General features: G+C 40.7%; 1 protein-coding gene across 1 annotated transcript; it reads right to left on the bottom strand.

Moving 5' to 3' along the window:
- Window positions 1-571: 571 nt before the first annotated feature.
- On the bottom strand, window positions 572-13592 carry LOC137997786 (uncharacterized). Its single transcript, XM_068844031.1, has 3 exons — window positions 13286-13592; window positions 4113-10679; window positions 572-3108 (listed from the first exon to the last, which is right to left on the bottom strand). Exons 1-3 carry the CDS (start codon window positions 13520-13522, stop codon window positions 1465-1467), a joined length of 8448 nt encoding a protein of 2815 aa, XP_068700132.1. The 5' UTR covers window positions 13523-13592; the 3' UTR covers window positions 572-1464.
- Between the last annotated feature and the right edge of the window lie 3851 nt (window positions 13593-17443).

Genomic DNA, 17443 nt, shown 5'->3' with positions numbered 1-17443 from the left:
AGCAAAGAGATCGACCAGCTATAAGTATGCCATAAACAGTGAGATTATGGCATTTTGGATTCCGACCTGGCGAGATGCTTCTGAACTGAAATATTAAGTTATATTGCCCGACATATCTCATCCTCTCCCGTAGAAGATGTGGAATTGCTAGTTGATTGTTAAATAAACAAGAGGCCACCGGTGGTCTACACTTTGTTTGAAGGAATTAAGCCGATTTCCTTTAAAATTCACAGTATTTCAGGGATTTTTTATGTTACAATATCTTGGTCAATGTCGAGTTCAATTCCAAAGTCTTAAGTCCACATTCCGTAACCAAACCATGTATTTAATTGCGATCGCACAATAGTTGTTCACATTTAAAACTGTTGTTAAATGTGTTGACTCCAATCAAAACCATTCAAATCAAGAAGTTTCTACAATGGTGTTTTAAAATATTTCACATTCTTTTTTTAACAATACCAGGAGAAATTAGCGCGTTGGGTTACCAGTTACCGAGTCTACAATGACCGGATATTGCATTGTGTGCAACGAAAACGTGACCCGTTTCCGGTCACACACGCAACTCTTTAATATATATTTCCCTGCGAATCCCTCGCACAGTCGTCTGTGGTTTAGTGGTCATTGCGATTGTAATGTAATAAAGGAAGCCTTAATTTGTTTTCAACTCCCTTGTTTGAGAATTAAGGATTATTGGCACCATGTCTTTAATTGTCCCAGCTCTTCTCCTTAACAAGAAACTATTAACCCTTAATTAAGGAAACAGGAGCAGAGAATTCAATTAAATCACATTTATTGGTGCTCGGAAAAACTTCAATTGCTAGGAATTAAGTCTATTTTGATATATTCAAAAACCAAAAGATTCTCCCTCATTTAGTTAACAAATTATCTAACATCGATTAATGTTTTCAGAATTCTTCATATTTAAATGTAACTTTAAACTATTTTCCTTTGATTGTCATTGTAACCACTGGTTTAACAGAGCTTAATTTATAAAAAAAGTTTTTAAATGAACGAACTATATTGTTCACAAATTACATTAGCTGTTTGCAATGTCGTTTCTTTCACTATTATAATTTGTCTTATCTTTAAAGGACACACGAAAATGAATAAAAAAATCCCTTCTAATTTTATTGTCTCGGTGCATTCGAAAATTTTGCTATTGTTTTTAGCTATTTTTGTGTTAAACAAACACTATCGATTTTTTAATAAGCAAATGCGGCGTAACCACTTCTACGGTCACAATAAACCTTGAAGATAACTGTTTCAGCCTCGTTTTAGTTATTGTATCATGTTAAACACTTTAGTGGCTGTACGAGTTTGAAGCTATCCTGCAGAAATACCAATGACAAATGGTCTACAATCAAAGTAACTTTGAACGTTTTGTAAATGCATGTTTTCTTTCTATGCAAGTAAATTTCCTAAAGTAACGTTGGGTTTTTGTCTTATGCTTTAAATGCTTTAAATTTAGGACTTTCCTTCTTTGCCAGTCACAGTAGTGCTTCCACCTTCAAAGTCATCGCCGTCGAGATCATATCTGGTCGATTCTGCAGATGGACCGAGATCTTCGTCACCTCCATCGAGGTCAAAGAGAGATTCGGTTTGCTTTTTGGTGGAACTGGAATAGGTCTCTGATTTCAGAGCTTCGTTTTCTCGCTGCAATTCACCCATGCTGATCTTCAGAGACTGTATTTCGCCAGAACGTTGCTGATCTTCAAGGCTCTTTGTTCGTCTTTGGTCTTCGATTTCTGCTTTCAAGGCATTAATCTCTTGGGTGCTTTCTGCATACTCAGCATGCTGCTTCGAGAGTTGCCTCTCTAGGTCTTCCTTCTCGCGTCGGAAAGACAGGCTGCGTTCTGATAGCTCAGAGATTTGTTTACTGATTTCATCCGATTCAGATTCTCCTTTACTAAGGAAAGCCATCAGTTGTAGTCGAAGGTTTGTCTTTTCGCTTTCTGCAACCTCCAAATCTTTCTCAAGGCGGGTGATTTTATTTCGTTGATTGCTTACTTCAACAAGGATAAGCGCCTTTGATTCTTGGATCGATGTATTCTGTCTGCTTGCTTCAGTCAAATGCTGTTCCAAGACCGCCAGCTTATTCGCCATGTCTTCGTTTGCTCCTCGGTTAATCTCGTACTTCTCTTCTAATTCGGAGAGTCGTCTCTGATAAGTGACTACTTCTTCGCGAAGAGTTGCACTCCTGATGGTCTCAGTGTTGTAGTTTATTGTTAGCCGTTCAATGGTTTCTTGAGCTCCAATCAGTTGATGTTTCAATTCTCCGATCACCTTGTAGCAAGTCAACAGCTCCGCCTGTACCTCGTTCTCACGTTCCTGGCTGCGCTTGTAGGCTTCTTGTAGTTTGGCGTACGCACCCGAATCACCATTGTCGTGGCGAGTGGTGATGTGGATTTCATACTCGGCTTCTATCTTTGTGATTCTTTTCTGTAAGATCTCGTACTCCACTTTTAGAGAATCTTTGCCACGTTTGGCTTCATCTAGCTCTGACAGCAAATCATTGGTCTTTCGTTTGGCTGCCTCAAGTTCGATGGTGAGCCTGTTCTTGTCGGATGTCAGAATGTGATTGTGGTGCTCGAAGTCGTTCATCGTCTTCTGCATGCTGTCAAGTTTATCTTCGAGGAGCTTCTTGTCACCGTCCAAGTCGTCGTAGCTGCTCTGTAAAGTGTTGTATTTGGACTGCCAGGATGTAATATCATTAGCGAGCCGATCAGTCTCGTTTTTAGCTGCTTCAAGGTCATCTTTCATGTCGGGGAACCTTTCGACGCCAGATTCCGAACCGACAACCGACACTTGCTGAAGCAGAAGGTCGGGTTCATGTAGAGGTTCACTAAGCTCCCTCCTAACATCTTCTAATTCAACCTGCAGCCTGTGTTTTTCTTCCATCACCTGTTGTAAAGACTTTTCTATGTCCTGTTCTCTTGCCTTCAACTGAGCTAACTCATTCGCGATGTCACGCTTTTCGGATATCAGGATGTCATATTCGTTTTTGTAGTTAGCTAATTCTCGTCTTAATTTGTCTATGAGAGCTTCTAACTCCATGTTGACTTTTTCCAAGCCGTCAATTGTGTACTTGCGCTCTGACCATTCTTGTACCTGGAATGAACGAGATAAGGTATTTTTAGTATAGGTGAAGACACACAAATCGACAGATCATGGGATCGATGGCATATGGCAAACGCGCGGCTGAAATTTGGGTTTTGCCAAAAAATGAAAAAATACGTTGTTTGATTTTAGCTGATGTCTTGCCTGTCATCTACGTTGATCGGGTAGTTTCTCAAAGAGAGGCAAGTTAGAATTAGGGCTCAGTACAATCAGTATTTGAAATTTTAATATTTTGACGTTACCATACTGTTTTCAGGTCTACCGACACTTACAAGGGTGGGGACCTGGGGCCCGTTTTCGAAAATCCCGAAGAGCCATTTGTGAACTGCCAACCGCTTGTTTAGGAAAGCCGAACTTTTAACATGTTTAAGGTAACACAGGGCTCGAATTTTTCCCCTTTGTGACTGAAATACCCGGAGAAGTCGCAAATTTACGACTTGTTTTCACCTTGACCTAGACAATCTGAAAAGCGATACTGGTTTGGAAAGTGTGGAAGAACTGAGAACAGCTATGTTGAATAGGGAGATCTGGAGGTGGCGTGCTGAGTCGAGGCGTTCTCGATTTAGCTCGGCCATGGAAATAGTAGTAAAAGTTTTCACCTTCGCTTTTTCGAAACAAAAAGGACAAGCAGTCGCCACTTTGCTGCTACTTTTGCTAAAATAACATTTATTTTTTATGAAGAAATGACAAAATTATTTTGTTTCTCGCCTTGAATTTTTGTTTTTCATCTAAAGATAACGTAATTGTTGCGTAATTTGGCTGCGGTGTTACGTGTACAACTCCATTCCTTGGAATCATTCGCCATTTTCAGCGGTTTCTTTACACACAAGCATTGCGGGCTCGTATTTTGCTTTGCTAAATACAATTTACGAAATCGCGACTAAATTTTCGTATCTTGTCGCAAAATTGCGACTGGATTTTTTTCGTTAATTTCGAGCCCTGTTTAAATAAAGAGCAAACTGACTGTGAAGTTTGACGACTGAATTAAACCGTACCTGGGAATCGTACTGTTGCTGAAGCTCTCGTAGTTTTTTCTGTAATTTGGCTATTTCCAGTTTCAGGTCTTCGTTTTTTTTCTTCACTTGGTCAAGAGTGCCTCTTACATGTGCGTGCTGCTTGGCTTCCTTCTGGAGGTCGTTTTCCAAAGTTTCCATTTTGTTCTTTGAGGTTTGTATGACTCCGTTCAATTCACTCTTAGTGTTATGGTATGACTTGGTAGCTGCTTTTAAGTCCGCTGCCTTTTTATAAGCCTCTAATAGTTCCTTTCGCTGGTCTTCTATCTTTTGCTGATCATCGTCTGCTTTTGATTCAAGTTGCGACACGTTCTCTCTTGCCTTGATTAAATCTTCACTGAAATCCTTGACCTTTTGTTCGTAGGTTTTATTCATGGCTTCTAATCGAAAGATTTTGGTTTTGGCACCGTCCAAGTCTTGCTGCATTTGGGTGATTCTGTTTTTCCATCCGAGAGCCTCGTCAGAATCAATCATGTCTTTAGATTGTAAATCATCGAGTTCTTTTACCAGTTGATCAATTCTCTTAGTTTTCCACGTAGAATCTCCTTCCAACGCGTTTTTAGCTCTGTTAAGGTCAGCAAGTTTGCTTTCTAACTTGGCGAGCTTGCTTCGCAGTGCTGTGGCCTGTTTGTCTCCATCTTCTTTTTCTCGGATAATCTTCTTGTACGATGATTCTAGGTCATTAAACTTCTTGGAGGTAACTGAGTCATCTCTGAATTGGAGCATATCTGGAGATGACTGAAGGGTTTGGACGACAGCCGGTGCACCTATCTCGGAACGGCGTTTGCTTATGTCAATTTGGACCTTTTGTTCGGAGATGGTTTTTTTAAGGAGACTGATTTCCACCCTTAACTTGTTTTTGTCAGCGTCTAAGGACTTGAAGCGATTTTCCACGCTGTGTATCTTTAGTACCTTCGTGTTGACTTCATTTTGTAATCGCTCAGTTTCGGTTAAGGCGTTGCAATACTTCCTTTTTAGTTCGGCTGCGTTAGCGTTAGCAGTAGCTAAACTTCTCTGTTGGTTCTCGAATTGGTCTCGTAGCGATTTCACGTCGTGTTCAAGGAGAGCAATGCTTACGTCTTTGTCTTGTAATTGCATATTTAGATGGTCTATCGTGTCGATGAGCTTGTCATGTGCCTCTCTCACATCATCCAGCTTCCTCTTAAGTGAGGCGATTTCGTCTTTCAGTTGGTTCTCGTTGTTCCCGTGCCATTTGATCTTGCTTTGACTGTCGTCCAGTTCCCGCTCCAGATCTAGGATACGACTTTCCAGATCACGCACTTGTGATTTTAAGGATTCAAGGTCGCTTTGTACTTTTTGCAAACGATTGGTTTTTTCTGACAATTCGCCACGAAGTTCAGCCTGGTCTTTCAATGCTCGGTCCCTTTCGTTTTCCAAGTCATTGTTTTTCTGTTGTGAACGTAGCAACTCTTGGTGAAGATTCTCGTTTTGTGTGGTGGCCATGTTCAGCTTAAGTTCGCTCTCATTCAACAACTTCTTGATTTCGTATAGCTGGTTTACGGCATTTTCGCGAGTCGTCTTTGTCTGGGCCAGATTTTTTGTAGTTATTTCTAGGTCTTTCTTCAACATCTGGTTGTCACGTTCCAAAGTGTCTTTTTGACCGCGTAGAGAGGCAACAATTCCTGGGTTATCTGTCTGATCCCCTGTCTTTTGAAGACGGATGTTAAGCTCTTGGATCTTTTTCTGCAGGTCGAAAATGGTATCGTCATTTTCCTTTAACTTTTTGCTCTGTTGATCGACTTGGAACTGTGGATGTTTTATGGCATCATTAGCTTGCCTTAGCTGCTTCTCAAGCTGGGCATTCTTGTTCTTCTGATCTTCCAAATCCTTTTTAAGAAATTCTGCTTCAATGCTACCTCCTGCTGATTCAACAAAGCTTTGTCCTTCAATTTGAAATGGCGTTTCAAAAGAAGGCGCGAATTGCAGTCTGGTTATCTCCTCGTTAGCTTGCATGACTTGTTTCTCCAGGTCTTCGATTTTTTCTTCGCTAGTTTTCATGGAGATTTCAAGTGTTGTTACTTTCCTTCTTAGGGCACCATTTTCGTCGTCAAGGCGTTTTATCCTGTCGCGGTTACTTGAATCCTTGCTCTCGATCAGTGTTGCTTTATCGTTGGATGATTGGTAGGCCTTTTCCAACTCTTTGATTTTCTGGAGGGCGGTTTCGTAGTCACTTTGCAAGCGTAGCAAGTTCTTTCTAAGGTTTTCTATTTCTTGGTCTCGAACTTCTTCTTTGTTTCTCAAATCAGCAATGGTTGCTTCTCGGTTATCGATTTCTTTGGTTGAGAAGTTAATCGCGCTTTGAAGTTCTGTAATCTGCTTATGAACACTCATCCCTTCTTCTCGAAGCTGACTGATTCCTCTCTTGAGTTCTTCGATTTTTTCCAAGAATGCATTTTTCTCGTTAGTCAGATCTCCAATCAGTTTTTCCAGGTTGGCAATCTTTTCGATACTCAAGGTTTGTTCTTCTAGTGATCTATCCCTTTCTCCTGTTAACTTCACGATGCGAGCCTCTAAGTCGTTTATATTCTTGTTAAGATCCAGGATCTCATGTTGTTTGAGTGCATCTTGGGCTTTGAGGTCGTCAACTTCTTTTTGTGCTTTTTGCAAACCACTCTTAGCAACATCTAGTTGACCCTCTAAGAACTCTTTACCATCTATCAAATTTCTAATCTCGTTTTCTTTCTCTGCCACTTCCTTTTCAGCTTCCTCAAGCTGCATCGTGTTTTCCATGATAACTTGTTCGAGTTCTAGATTTTGTTTCCGTGTTTTTTCCAACTTATCCAGAGCATCATCCAATTGCTTCTTAAAGGAATCCTTCTCTTTAGTTTCGTTGTCGCATTTGATCTCAAGGTCAGCTAATTGGATGTTAGCAGCTTCCAGGTCGCCTTTTGCCGCTTGTTTTCCTTCGTTTGTGCGATCATTTGCAGATTGTAGATCTCGATTCTTCTTGTTCAAGGCATTTATTTTTGCTCGGAGATCAACATTTTCCTGTTGCAGTTTTTTGTAGTCTGCGTCCATCTTTTCAATACGAGCTTTTAGGGTTTGTACCTCTAGCTTGTATCTGTTTTTGCGATCCTGACTAGCCTTGTAGAGTGTTTCAATCTCAATATACTGCGTATCATGGCTGGAACTGGCGCTATCTCGCTCCTGTCGCTCCTTATTTAAGGTCTGGATAGTGAGTTCGAGCTTACTCATACTGATATTGGTTTGCTTTAGACTGTTTTCTAATGATTTGATCTTGTTGTTGGCGGCCTCAAGGGCATTTCGAGTTGTCATCATTTCTTTTTTCAAGCTTAGGAGTTCCTCTTCAACAGCAGCCTTAGCGGATTTTAGGCGCTCGAGGGCGGCATCTTTGCCTTCGATCTCTTTGAAGTTCGACTCATCTTTCTTCTCTAGTTCATGACAGCTTGATTGAAGGGCTAAGTTTTCTTCCTTTAGTTGCTTTAGTTTGACGTTTAGGTTCTCGACTTCCTTTCTTAGGTTATTTCTTTCCTTTTTGAGACTGTCTATCTGGGACTCCTTAAGTGCCAACTTGTGTGTCTTGTTGCTGAGTTCAGTCTCCAGAGTATTCCTTTGTTCCTTGAGATCTTTAATCTCGGTTTCGAATCGCTGAAGGCGTTTGACTTGATCGTCGAGTTTGCGTTCCAAGTCCTTCTTATCCTGTCGCAGATCTTCAGCTTCCATTTTGGCAGCAAGGGTATCACGCTTCGCGTCGGCCAATTCGTTCAGCAACTTCTTTATCTTTTCGTTTAAGTCAGCGAAAACCTTGTCTTTCTTTGTAATCAGGCTCGTTAGACCGTCGTTTGCCTTCTCCAGCTGGCTTATTTTGGCCGCAAGATTATTATTTTCTGCCTTTGCTTGGACATTCTTGTTCTTTTCGTCCCTGCAGCTTTCCCTTAGTTGAGTGATCTGGTTACGTGCAGCTGCTAATTGACTCTCTAAATTATCAATTTTCCCTTGAATGTTGTATAGATCATCTTCTGCTTTCTCCTTATCCTTCTGCGCGCCTTCCAAGTCGTTTTCTTTCTGTGCAAGATCACTTTGGGCAGCTACAATATCGCGTTCGAGATCAGATTTGTCACCTTCCAGTTGGCTGATGCGCAAAAGTAGGTCAGCAATCTTTTCGTTTGCCTGATCAAGTTGTGCCTTTAGTTGATCCACTTCTTTGGTTCGATCTCTTTCCTCTAGCATTTTTATCTTGACGTTTAGATTTTTTATTTCTTTTTCTAGTTGAGCATTCTTTTCCCGCTCTCCTTCCAAAAGACTATCTTTGTCCCCAGACAGAGCCATAAAATCTTGGTAGCTGTTCTCTATAGTTTGGACTTTATCGGCAACAACAATGCATTCACTTTGTAGCTCCTCATTTCGTTTTATGGTGATATCGATTTCTCCATTTAGTCGATTGATTTCTTCATTCTTCGTACTGAGCTCTAACTGGAGCTTGCGTTTTTCTTCTTGAATAGCTGCAAGCTGCGTCTTCGTTTTGGAAAGCTCTGCTGCTATATCATTATTGTCTTGCTCAAGATCACCGATTTGAGATCTCAGTGAGGCGATTGTGGCATCCTTGATATTAACTTCTTTGCGAAAAGCATCAGCTTGACGCTGTGCTTCAGAGAGCCGGCCTTTGAGGATGTCTAGGTCGTCTTTGAGGTTGTTTACCTTGTCAGCATGCTTCTTGGCTTCCTCTTCGAGAACAGCTTTCTTGGTCAAAGCATCATTAAGTTTCGTCTCCGCAACCTCAAGTTTCTTTTTCAGGTTCAAAACTTGTTCTTCATATTCTCGCTTCTTCTTATCCATGGCCTGCAGGTCAGTTTCCAGCTCCGAGTTATTCTTAAGCGCGTCATTTAGGTCGTTTTCAGCACGATTCTTATCTTCGAGAGCTTGCTTTAGATCTTCTTCCAGCTCTGCTAGTTTCTTGTTGCCATCCATCAGCTCATCATGGAGATCGTTCTTTTCGTCTTCAAGCATGTTACTCTGAATGTTGAGTTGTTGCACGTCTTGTTCTTTATCGTGAATGTTACCTTCAAGGCGGCGAATTGTGTCTTTCAATTCATCGATAACCTTCTTTTTCCTGACATTATCATTCTTGGTTTTCTCGAGACTGCGTTGCGCTTCTGCCAACTGAGTCTTGAGTAAAGTGATCTCTTTTCTGAGTTGGGCAGCCTTATACTTTTCAGCTTCCAAATCTGCCTTCAGCTGAGCCTTTGCGTTATTGGCAGCATTAAGCTTTGCTTCAAGATTCGAGTTGCTCGCCTTTAATGTATCAATTCTCCTCTCCAGGTCATCGCGAGAATTTTCACTTTTTTCCAGAGCCAGTCGGAATTCCGCGACCTTCTTCTCCAATGGCACTATTCGCAATTTGAGGTCGTCTCTTTCTTTTGACGTGGTGCTGTTGCGGGATTCTAGTTCATTGACCTTACTCTGGTGGCTTCCTACTCTGGTGCGCAGCCCATCCACCTCACTCACGTTTGAATCATGTGAGGACTGAAGCTGTACATACCTGGTGTTGACATTCTCAAATTCACTCTCCATCTCGTGTATGTGTGCGCGACAACGTACCAGTTCATTCTCTAGTTCCCTCACCCTGCTTGTGAACTTGCCATTCTGGCTTTCAAGGGTCGCTACCCTGCTGTTTACGATGGTTAGCTCACGTTGAAAATCTTCATTGGTACCTTTAAGAGTGTCAATCTGCGCCTCATATTCAGCAATTTTTCTGTTTGACGATCGGACCTCATTCTCGAGTTCTTTAACATGCTTCGCTTCCACGTCAGAGTGCAATTCGCTTTGCAATAGTTCCTGCTGGAGCTCCTCAATTCGATCATTCAGTGTGCCATTCGCCTTCTCGTAGTCGTGGATCTGCCTGTTTTTATCTTCTGCGTCATCTCGGAACTTGTCAGCGACACGCTTATTGTTCCCAGCTTCTGCTTGCATACTTAGCAGCTCGCCTTTGCTATTTTTCAGATCATCTCGAAGCTTCTCTAGCTGCCTTTTAAGATCGTCTCGCTCCTTTTGGGAATTTTGAAATTGCAACTCGAACTTCTTCACTTTCAGGTCACATTCCTTTTTGGTTGCGTCTAGATCGCGCTTTGCTTTATCGAGCTCGCTCTGCAAATCGGTCACATTACTTTGCAATTTGAGATTCTCTTCTTGCACATTTTCCCATTCGTCGCCTGAATTCTTCAGCTTGGCTTCCAACTCAGTTATTTGGAAGCTGAAGAATTCATCCTCCATTGGCGCAGACTCCTGAATAGTGGACGCCGATTGGCTCACAATCTCTTCAGAATCACGAGTGTCTAATTCCCGCTGTAACGCTGCCTTGTCAGTCTTCAGCGAAACTATGATGTTGGTTTTGTTCATAATGTCGAGTTGCATCACTTCCAATTCACGTTCGCGCATAAGGAGCCGTTTTCTGAGGGAAACAAGCTCTTCATTCAGCCGGTTTCTTTCGCCCCTGCTCTCCTGGAGCTGATCCTCTGTCTGCCTTTTCTGACGCTTTAAGTTCTCAATTTCCTGTTTTAGCTGTTGCACCTTTGAAGAAAAGAGTAAATGGTCAGCGTTGGTGAATTGGTGAGATTCTGGTAGCTCTGTCATGACTTCGCAAAGGGATGGTCAGACGGGCAAGGACTCTTAAAATTGATTTACTGATTCAATTAACAAAGCACCCCCTCCCCCCAATAAAGAAAAACATTTTTAATGTTGACAGTTTCCCTTACTGCCAGGCATCTCTATATCAAAATTAGTAAGCAGAATGTCAAGGAATGTTAATTATGAACCTATACAGAAAAACTGACACTAATTAAAATGTCATGGCATGTTATGACTAAATCAAACAAAGTGCGCAACGTAACGTTGTTTTGACTCCTCCCAGGATCCCATGAGTTGGAGCTTGCCTTTCCCATAAAAGCCATGATTCAATTATTTGGCGTATCTTTCTACTTTTAGTACGCCACGAGTTCTTCGGCTCTACACGCACTGTTTACAATGGCAAATCAGAATAGAGTTAATACTAGTTGACCTAAATGGTAAAAATGCTGCCGAGGGGAAGGGAGATGTTCAATTATGCTTGAGGTCATTTAACGACGGTTCGTGCATGGAATGGAGCAGGGACAGTACAAAACGTGGACCCCCAAACTGGACCCCCAACTGGACCTTCTAGACCCCACTCAAGAAAAGAAAGAAAACAAGCTGTTCAAGTTCTTCTTCAGTTCTTGTTTGAAACCGTTTGGCTGCCATGACTGCGTAAACATTATTTGCTTGACTTGGCTGGCATACAAATTTGCCGCTGTTTCAAAGGTGCACGACCTGATCACGTGCGAGTCGAAAGTTCAAGTCATTGTTTCCTTAGGGAGTTAGTGAGTTTTGTCCCATAACACGTGACACGTTCTCCTCCAATCGGAAAATGTATTTGAGTTGGGAGGTATAAAAAAGTATGTTACCCAGTATCCGACCACTTCAGTTTAAATTTGATGTAATTTAGCCCTGAAACAATAAATTTAGTCTGTAATATGAGAAAACAAGCCTTGCGTTTTTACCTTCGTTTCCGCCGGTAAAATATGTCCATTGCTGCCCAGTATCCGACCAGCGAGCCCAGTATCCGACCACAGGAATAACAGAAGAATTAAACGTAACTTTCGGCTTGGAAGAGATATTTTTGTATCCCTTTGCTCTTGCAAAGTACTTTGGCATTAGAATTTGGAAGATATAAACCGACTTCCAAACTGAGCATCGTCAAAAACTGACGGAATTCCGTTCTAACGTCTGCTTCCAGTAGTTATGCAAAATGCGTTGTGAAAGCTACACACGGAAAATAATTCCGTTCGATAAATCAATGAAGAAAGTTTCATTTGAGTTGCTTCAGAATAGTATTACACAACACACAGATCACTTAAAGTTAACGATATGAAATTAATCACCACTGCAGCTTATACAATGATTTTTGCACAGTAAACAAAACACTGGTCGTGTTCTGGCCACGCTAGTGAAAAAATTGTTGATAATTCTGGCCTCCGTTATCCTAGGAACAGTTCATTACAGGAATAACTGAAAATTGTTCTAACTACTTGTTTCTTTGAGAATACACACTGCAAATATGGAAAGGTTCCCTCAAATATATCATGATTTAAAAACTCTTTCTTCAACAGCAGTCGTTTTACTGCGCAGTGAAAAGCGTAAATATTAGTCAAGAAAATTTCACTCACCTGAGCAGAACGGCGCCCTTTGCAAATGATCCTTAACTTGCATCTCAAAGCTCAAATGTTCGGTTTCCTTTCGGTATACCTCGTTTTCCGTAAACTAATTAGGGCGTTGCAAAAATTGAAATTATTTTTTAAGTGGTCGGATACTGGTACCGGTCGGATAGTAGGCAACATACTGTAGTGATTCCGAGGTAAAGATTATAAACTGAAAAGCCTTCTTGAAACAGTTTCTTGCAGAACCGTATTTGAGCAGCATTTTAATAGCAGAGTTACTTATTTTTCGATAAAAACTACTGCAAATAAAAGGCTTTCAAAACAAGTAGGTATTTAAAAGTCACATTTTGATGGACTTGAAAAACCTCGCCGAGGTTCAAGAATGGACAAACCAAATGATACGCCGGCCTAAAAAGGCCAATTAATCGTTTAGCAAACAAAAGATAGATCACGTCAAAAACGCCAAAGAATATTGGAGAAAAAAATTATTGAACACTTGAAAGCGATGAGACTTTGTTTGCATTTTTCTTTTTCATAGTCGCCCGGAATCCACATCTCTGATCAATATTAGAACTTCGTTTCGACTGTCAAATTGACTGTGTTGTCAAAGAATTTTTTTTTTTTTTGATTTTTAGTCACTGAAATCTAGCCAATTTACAGCGACTTTTCAGTGCAATTTTTATCCTTTCTCCCACAGCGAATAAGAATATATCTTTTCTGGGTGTGTCGCGCGAAATCATTAGCATAAGCATTGAAATATTGATTTGTTTACATTGAACGTGTCAGAAATCTATCAAAATAGTAAAGTAAAACCACACGCCGTAAGCTATTCTGCGGAGAACGCAAAGGGATTCAAACGCCCGCTCTTGAATACACACTTCAAGTAACCGTTACAACAAACGCTCATCTACCGGCATAGACCGCATAGACCACCACCTACTGTACCTCGCTAGCATGGTGCCTCTTCAGCCTATCCGTCTCCTCTCGGTGCTTTCGATACATCTGTTCAAATTCGTTGAGGTAGCCCTTAGCCTCAGAGATGTGCTGCATGGTGATATCGTTGCCTTTGCTTGAAAACCCTAGATCAGAAGCCTTGTAGGTAACTGTTCGTTTGACTGAAGGAGACGACGACCTTCGGCCACCGACGCCCGCGTCCAAGAACGTCTGCTCCATCTCCGACATGATTCAATTCAGTGCTGGTGCTATTAACCAGAAAGAAGATATCTTTGCTAATACACGGACGTCAAGCGCTCCCGTGATAGTCCGGGTTGCTCTCCGTGACTGCAATCAAGCCAACGAAGCTGGAGGTTTTGTACTGTTTACAGCTCATTTGCATTCTTTAATTAATCTTTTGTCAACGCCCATTTCTGGAGCAGTGACAAGTCATTAGAAAAGTCTGGGCAAGGACGCAAACCTAATGGAAATATGACTGGCTGGTTCGATTGCGTATTGTGTTTGTTTGAAGCCACAAAGGGGGCCATGACATAAACATATCGTATTCAAAGCACGAATATTAGGCAAACCAGCCTTGATTTGAAACCTCGTACCACCAAGCCTACCTACAGGTACGTAAAACATTCTAAAGCAAAAATCTACTAGCAAATAGGCGCGTACATACCGTAATAACACTTTGTGGAAAAAATGCCCAAAGCTATGAACCGTTCATGTGACAGAAGTCTGGGTGTAAACAAAACCCGGGCCAGGGCCCATGGGCTAGCCCAAGGGCTAGCCTAAGGGTTGGCCCATGGCCTACCCCATGGGCCACCCTATGCGCCACCCCAAGGGCTACCTAAATTTTTACTGGGTTGCCAGTACGGCAATCCCAGTAAGAAAATGGCTGGAATTAAGTCGTTTTCTTATTATTTTTTTTCCATGTCGGTAATAGTCTTTCCTGTGTAGAGTCTTCTGGGCGTATGTTTTGTCGTTTTCAAAGGGGTGTTAGAAATGCGTAGATTTTATCCGGTAGACACAGTAGAATATTTAATTAACCTGCAATGGCGTCGAAAGTCATTGTAACGCGAATGGCGTTTTAGTGCATCTTTAAACAAAATATACACTTATGGAGCTCAATAATGGAAAGGCAATTGGATAAACAAGACAGGCGGTGAAAAATAGATATCTGGAATCTTCAAAGCGACGAGTAATGGTCTTCGACAACAATTGCATCTTTCGCCGTCGGATATCACAAAGTGAGCTTTGTTTCTAATGTTATTTGGCAAACTGTTGGGTTATGTACAACACTGAAACCAAATAGCAAATTCTGTATGGGTTTAAAAGGAATCGAACGCCTTGAATGCATCACAGAGTTTACTGAAGTCGCATCTCAGTTGTCTGGCAATTTACATTTCATCTGTACTCAACTCTGGTCCGCGACTTTTCCGAACATGATGTTATATTTCCTCGTTAAGTAACATACCACCAAAAACAAATGTGTCCGATGATTTCTTGATTATTCTTCTTTCACAGGACGAAATGTCGGCTTTCCTGCTATCGGTGATTGTGCGGAATTCAAGTTTGTTGGCAGGACGTGTTCATTTGTCTTTCTAGAAAGTCTACTTTTTCGGCTCTGTAACTTACATGGTCATGTTTACTTGGCTTCTATAAAGATAAAACGCAACGGTACCACCCTTTTTTTTTGCCGAAGAGATTTACAGTTAAACTAATTTCTGCCTTTGGGAACGAATTTGCTGCAGAGTTTTAAACTTTTGGTTTATCGACTCTTGATAAATATCAACAATTCTCGCATAGGGGTCCTTGGTCCGCGACTTATACTAATTATGACCCAGAGAACTTAAATCTCGCAAAGCAGATAAAGAAAACCTTCGATAAAAGGAAAAGGTCTTTGCTTTAACTGAATGTTTTCAAAATCTTCTTTATATATGTTTACGAACGGGTTGCCTTCTTTTGTATGTCTAGAATACCTATACAGTCTTATTATGAAATGGAGCTTGTGTTGGGAGACGGTCAACTGAAAATAAAAGCAGATTCTATTCTCACAACGACATTCAATACGACTGTAGTTGAGATATATCAAGGATAATAAAGAATTAGTAAATTTGCATATTCTTACAGAAATTATCGGGATTCACAGGTATTTTTTGGGGGGGCTGCTTACATGATTCGCGGACCATTGAAGGACTAAATTCTGGGACGAAGGGCTCGCGATTACGTTCAGCTTTTTTCGAATTACAAGAGAAATATTTCAGTTTGGAACTTGCCAATTTAATATTATCGCAAGAAACGAGAAAGCTATCTTCTGGGAAAATTTCAGTTCGTGGCGTTTTGATTCACGTAAGATATTCAAGAATTATCCTTTTTTCTCGCGGACCACGGACACCGTACTGTTCAGGTAAAAAACAATTGGAAATGTGACAGTGAAGAATTATTTGAAAGAAAGCTTGTTGTCTCTTTTGTGCTTCATTATTCACGGTCAGGGTTCTTCCACAAAGGGTTCGATCCTGAACGGTCAGACTGAATTTTATTTAATTGCTTTTGTGTTTCTTCATTGCACGCACGCAATTAAAATAGGAAGGATTTTTTTGCCTCTAATAGCAAATATTTTGTTTGTGGCTAAACTACAGAATACAGGGCCACTCACGGTTACATGTTAGATAGAGCGGCTCGGCGGCTCCCAGTCAAGACTGAAGAGGATGTATATTTGCTGCTGGATGGCTCATCACTTAACGAGTCATGTCAGATACAGTGGTTCGACGGCTCGCCCATCAAGAAGAATGAGTGTATGCGGCTCGGTGGCTCGTCACTTACGGGTCATGTTAGATTGATAGAGTGGCTCGGCGGCTCGGCGGCTCGCCAGTCAAGAAGTATGAGTGTATGCGATTCGATAGCTAGTCACTTACGGCCTAAGCTCTATGAGCTCTCATTTCATGGTTCGGTTAACTACACTATATACGGTATCGAATATCTTGAGTACCGGTAGTCTGTGTTTACAATTTTCTGGCTATTTATAATTTTATTTATTTGTACTCAACTCTGCACAGTCTTCAGGTAAAAAAACAATTTGAAATTTGAGTAATTCTTGTTAGTCAAGAATTCGTTGAAAGAAAGCTTGTTGTCTATTTTTGCTTCATTATTCAAAGAAATGATTCTTCAGTGAAGGGATTGATCAACATTGTTCCAGATAAGAGTCAGGTCTCGGGTCGACAACTCGACAGATAAAATATCAATATTCAGTTAAATATTACGGGAAAAGTAAAAAACGAAAGACTTAAGTTTCTTAGCTAAAAAATACGTTGTTTTAATAACTCTAAAAGCGACGAACGATTAACATTCTTCATTCATTGTAAAATGACAACCTTGACACAAGATGATCTAGTGCACTTTTGCGGTTGCCTAGCACTTATGTCCAGAAATGCACGCAATCGTAAGAATAACAAATATAACAACTGTGTAAAAAAACATACCGAAAATAACAATTATAGCAAAAATAACGAAAATAACGAATCAAGGGAGCAATACTGGCAAATATAACAAATCACTTAAAGAGAACAGGGAAAGGGACTTAACAATCTAACTAAAATACCGAGCACCACACTAAATACCGAACGAACATAACGAAAAACACCGCAGTAATAATTGTTTATTGCTCGTCATTTCCAAGAGATGATTTCTAAAATACGTAAAATCGGAGAATTTTTTCTAAAGTATGTTAAGGTAGAATTGGACGAGTCATAGAATCGGAGAATGATTGCGAATGAATCTTAAGATAAAATAGGACAGCCATAATGTTAATGTCTCCCCTTTTGCATGTCCACATGAGTACTTTATAATACAAAAATATGTTAGGTTAGGAAAATGACAATAAAACAAGGATGCTACTCGAATTTAAGTATCAGATAACTCAACACCGTTTTCTTCGTCTACGCAAGCTTTTCCGATGTTCTTCGTGCGCAGATGACCGAAGCAATCATTATCAGTGTTTTGCCATGCCCTTCTCTCTTTCCCGCATAAATCATGATGACAAATAATTGAAAGACAGCAGGGAAAGGGGCTTCACAAATGTCACAAAAATACCGAAAATAAAAATTATAGTGAATATAACGAAAATAACAAATAAAGGAAGCGACACTGGCAAAGATAACAACT

The sequence above is a fragment of the Montipora foliosa genome, chromosome 3, assembly GCF_036669935.1.
Source record: "Montipora foliosa isolate CH-2021 chromosome 3, ASM3666993v2, whole genome shotgun sequence".
Classification (NCBI taxonomy): domain Eukaryota; kingdom Metazoa; phylum Cnidaria; class Anthozoa; order Scleractinia; family Acroporidae; genus Montipora; species Montipora foliosa.
The sequence above is the reverse complement of the archived record's forward strand: the minus strand, read 5'-3'. Positions and strand labels throughout refer to the sequence as shown.

Coding starts and splice junctions, on each gene's coding strand:
- LOC137997786 (XM_068844031.1), bottom strand. CDS start 13,522: ATGTCGGAGATGGAGCAGACGTTCTTGGACGCGGGCGTCGGTGGCCGA. Junction 10,680..13,285: donor AGAGGCACCATGCTAGCGAG/GTACAGTAGGTG, acceptor TTTTCTTCAAAG/GTGCAACAGCTAAAACAGGA. Junction 3,109..4,112: donor AGCAACAGTACGATTCCCAG/GTACGGTTTAAT, acceptor CGTTCATTCCAG/GTACAAGAATGGTCAGAGCG.